The sequence below is a fragment of the Nansenia antarctica genome (assembly GCF_963989245.1).
Source record: "Nansenia antarctica genome assembly, chromosome: 17".
NCBI classification, from domain to species: Eukaryota; Metazoa; Chordata; class Actinopteri; order Argentiniformes; family Microstomatidae; genus Nansenia; species Nansenia antarctica.
The window spans coordinates 2242187-2247038 of NC_137687.1; the positions used below are offsets into that span (position 1 = coordinate 2242187).

A 4852-nucleotide genomic window follows, 5' to 3' on the forward strand; every position below is an offset into this window, starting at 1 on the left:
GACATCCACAGAGGGCAGGTTGACTTAGTCTTCCATGTTATGAGACATTGACATCCACAGAGGGCAGGTTGACTTAATCTCCCATGTTATGAGACATTGACATCCACAGAGGGCAGGTTGACTTAGTCTTCCATGTTATGAGACATTGACATCCACAGAGGGCAGGTTGACTTAATCTTCCATGTTATGAGACATTGACATCCACAGAGGGCAGGTTGACTTAATCTTCCATGTTATGAGACATTGACATCCACAGAGGGCAGGTTGACTTAATCTTCCATGTTATGAGACATTGACATCCACAGAGGGCAGGTTGACTTAATCTTCCATGTTATGAGACATTGACATCCACAGAGGGCAGGTTGACTTCATCTCCCATGTTATGAGACATTGACATCCACAGAGGGCAGGTTGACTACATCTCCCATGTTATGAGACATTGACATCCACAGAGGGCAGGTTGACTACATCTCCCATGTTATGAGACATTGACATCCACAGAGGGCAGGTTGACTACATCTCCCATGTTTCCCAGGTGGCTGTTCACTACAACATCCCTACTCCCTCTGACAGCACCACCCTCAGCATCCAGGTGACGCCAGAGGCTGGTTGCCACAGCAACTCTCTGAGGCCCAGACTCACCCTGAAGCTCCAGTCCCTGTAAGAACCGACAACCTTCCCCTCATGGACAACCTCAATGCTTTGAGTGGTGGCAGTAGACATTTGTGACACAATCTAATCAGTTGTTTTCTCTCTCTTTATCTATCATGTGTTCTCTCTCTCTCTCTTTCTGTGTCCAGATATGCAGGCAAGGAGGAGACGACCAACATGGTCATTGTGGACGTGAAGATGCTGTCTGGGTTTTCCCCTGACCCAGACTCTTTGGCAAACGTGAGTTTTTGTCGTAGCGTCGTGCGTTCTGCCTTCTGCCACATGTGGTTAATCTGTGGAGACAAACACAGGGTATCCGCGGTGTCTTGAAAAGTATTAAAAGTTGATAAATCAATTTTGGGAAAATCAAGACCCTTAATAAGTATTAAAAAGTCTTATCACGATTTCTGTCTTGAATTTTGTAGGTATTTTTCTGAATTAGACTCTGTCCAAAGAGTCCTAAAAACTTGTATTAGTGAATTTATTAGTTTTATTAAAATACAAAGATGAACCAGAAATTGTGTTGTATGATAGTGGTCTAGTCTATTGCAAACTAAAACTGTTAAGTTAAAGGTGTCACTGATGTAAACGGTTACAGCTCGAAGTGGTGGTGAGGTCTGGAAAAATATTGACAAGGTCTTTAAAAAGTCTTGAAATTAACCTCAAGATTCCTGTATATACCCTGAGTAGGTAACATAGACACGGCTGTTCTAGTGTCAACTGTCACTTGAATGAATGAATGAATGAATGAATGAATGAATGAATGAATGAATGGACTTTATTGTCATTGCTACAGTACAGGTACCAAACAACGAAATTTAGGAGGGGTGGCTCCCCTGGTGTTAGGAAAGGAAAAAAAAAAAACTTTTAGAAAAAGAAAAAATCACAAGAAGGTAAGGAGCTGGTTTACATAAATAAAGGCTATGTACACAATCCACTGTACTATACTGCACAGATAGTCAACTAGGGTTGTCATATTGCACAATAGTATTTTTTTCACTGTCACTTAGATCCAACTGTCACTTAGATCCAACTGTCACTTAGATCCAACTGTCACTTAGATCCAACTGTCACTTTCAAATTAACCTCAAGATTCCTGTATATACCCTGTAACAGCTGAAGAAGGCCCTTTTGGTGGATCGCGTTGAAACCAAAGATGATCACGTTCTAATATACCTGCGAGAGGTGAGATGACCCCTATGCCTTTGAAACAGGACACATAAACTCACAGCAGATCGTCCTTCAAACTAACATATATCTGTTGACATCTTATCCTCCAGCTGTAGATAATACTTTTTAAACATTCTTTCAACAGTTAAGCAGCATTCTATTCCTGCGAAAGGTGAGATGACCCCTATCCCTTTGAAACAGGACAAATAAACTCACAGCAGATCGTCCTTCAAACTAACATATATCTGTTGACATCTTTATTGACATCCAAACTAACATACACCTGTTGACATCTTTATTGACATTCAAACTAACACACATCTTTATTGACATCCAAACTAACACACATCTTTATTGACATCCAAACTAACACACATCTGTGGACATCTTTGTTATCCTAACTAATAATAGTTTGGATTCTTTCAACAGTTATCCAACATCGCCCAGCGTCCTCTTACCCTCAACCACTCCCTGGACATCGTACAGGATCTCCCTGTACAGAACCTGAAGCCAGCAGTGGTCAAGATCTACGACTACTACCAGCCAAGTACACTGATATCTAATCCTCACAACTACAACAACAACAACAACAACAACAACAACAACAACTTGTCTATGTTATTCAACACTTCGTGACGTTAGAATTATAAGGTTCTATCTCCATTTTTGTCAGAATTTAGTTTTTTACATAATCTGATCCATTAGGTGTTTATTAATGCCAGTGTGGTGTTATTTTTACATTTTTTAAATGTTTGAGTTAGTAATTAATCAAATATAAAGGTTCCATCTCACAAAACTTAATGGAATGTAAAAACTTTGACGCTCAATATCTCTGAACTACCCTAAACGGAGATAGAACCTTATCATTCTAAACGGAGATAGAACCTTATCATTCTAAACGGAGATAGAACCTTATCATTCTAAACGGAGATAGAACCTTATCATTCTAAACGGAGATAGAACCTTATCATTCTAAACGGAGATAGAACCATATCATTCTAAGCTCACGACTTGTGTTCATCTACTGAGACTAACAAACCTCTCTGTTCCATTCAGGCGACCAGGCTGAGACAGAATATATCTACCCTTGTGCTGCAGGTGAGATCCTTTAGGTCTTTAGGTGTATTTGGTTAAATATTTGCATTCATACCATAACCATACATGCATGTGCTGGTAATTCACATGGTATGCATGCAGGGTTCCCGCGCTGGTCTTAAAAAGCCTTCAAGTCTCAAATCCAGCAATCCGATGTATAAGGCCTAAAAAGGTCTCAAGTTTCAGGTATTAGGTCTAAAGAATGAGGTGCTAGGTCTAAAAAATGAGATTGTCCTGCAAGGAAATCAGTCCGACCACATCTATTTATGTGGAAATTAATCAAGCTGGAACCAAAGAAATGCCAATTCGTTGCCCCCGGGAGAAATGATTGGCGAACGAAGCTACGGCAGGATGACAAAAAGCTATCATACGGTGCTGCGAATAGGTCTAAAATTATATTCAAAGAGGTCTAAAAAAGGTCTAAAAAGGTCGTAAATTTGACTTGAAACTTGTAGGAACCCTGTGCATGAGTCAATATTTCCTTACTTTTAATTTGTAAAAACAATACGGATGTAGCTACAGTATATATTCATATTGTATGAGTAGTTTAAATTATGTTTTCATTGAAGATGTAATCATTAATGCTCACTTTTGTTTTGCTCCTCAGCAGAAGAACATGATATTTGAATCATTTTTCATCATTTTTCAACTCTTTTATCTTTTGCATATACATACTGTACATGTGCTGGTAATTCGTAGTTTCATAGTTTCATAGTCTCATGCATTTAACAGATGAATCCCTCCCACTGTTAGATGGATGAGGGGCCTTGTTGTTGGACGAGGATGGAGAGTGTGTGTGTGTGTGTGTGTGTGTGTGTGTGTGTGTGTGTGTGTGTGCCTGTGTATGTGTGTGTGTGTGTGTGTGTGTGTGTGTGTGTGTGTGTGTGCGTGTGTGTGTATGTGTGTGCGTGTGTACTGTATTATACATGTGTGTGTGTGTGTGTGTGTGTGTGTGTGTGTGTGTGTGTGTGTGCCTGCCTGCCTGTGTGTGTGCGTGTGTGTGTGTGTGTGTGTGTGTGTGTGCGCCTGCCTGTCTTGTTCTGTTAATCTGCATAGATCAATATTTCCTTACTTTTTTTATTTTCGGGATAAAACACTGATGAAGCTACAGTTATTATTCATATTCTGAGTAGTTTAAATTGTGTTTTTGTTAAAGATGTCATCATTAATGCTGACTTTTTTTTACCTCAGCAGATCAGGAGTGAGAAGAACATGACATTTGAAATCATTTTTATTCGAAACAACATAAATAAAATAGTTTTAATTTAAAACCCTTGTCTCGTGCATTTTATCCTAACACGTAATAATACCATGTGTGTATTGATATTGAATGAGCTGCAGTCAGATGTACTGTAAGCAAAGAATATGTAGGCCACATTCATAGATTCCATACATTGGCAGTCAGATTCCATACATTGGCAGTCAGTTGTCAATATTGTTGCAAAGTCAACAACATTGACTGGCAGGTGCAGATGTATTGACATCTGTAGTATCTGAATGATGCATCTAATCTGTATGATACATCTCATCTGAATGATACATCTCATCTTCTGTCAGAAACAGAAGACCCATCTCTTCAGGTTACACCTTAACTGCTCCTCCTGAGACATCTACTACCCCCCTGCACTGTGTCTCCTAAGACATCTACTACCCCCCTGCACTGTGTCTCCTAAGACATCTACTACCCCTCTGCACTGTGTCTCCTGAGACATCTACTACCCCCCCCCCCCCCCCCTATACTGTTTCTCCTAAGATTTCTACGACCCCATTGACTGTTTCTCCAGTGTCTACTTAAAAAAAAAAAAAAAAAAAACGACAACTGCAAATGCGCGCTGGCCTGAACTTGATTACTTTTCCTGCTACGACTGGTGGATTGATGATTCACTTTCTTAGTCAAATGTATTGATTGTAAGTTTTGGAATAAGGCGTCTAACTA

At 39.8% G+C, this 4852-nt stretch overlaps 1 protein-coding gene across 2 annotated transcripts in view; it reads left to right on the plus strand.

Annotated features, from left to right (window-relative positions):
- The window catches only part of LOC308172633 (alpha-2-macroglobulin-like), a 27512-nt gene extending 23325 nt beyond the window's left edge, over positions 1-4187 (plus strand). The window contains exons 31-37 of one of the 2 annotated variants that reach the window (XM_080547556.1): positions 536-660; positions 801-891; positions 1768-1836; positions 1967-1993; positions 2251-2368; positions 2878-2919; positions 4108-4187. In XM_080547556.1, the coding sequence (XP_080403682.1) occupies positions 536-660; positions 801-891; positions 1768-1836; positions 1967-1993; positions 2251-2368; positions 2878-2919; positions 4108-4121 (486 nt within the window). In that variant the 3' untranslated portion in view covers positions 4122-4187. The remainder of the gene's footprint in view (positions 1-535; positions 661-800; positions 892-1767; positions 1837-1966; positions 1994-2250; positions 2369-2877; positions 2920-4107) is intronic. The other variant, XM_080547557.1, reaches the window with a different exon arrangement.
- Positions 4188-4852: the final 665 nt, after the last annotated feature.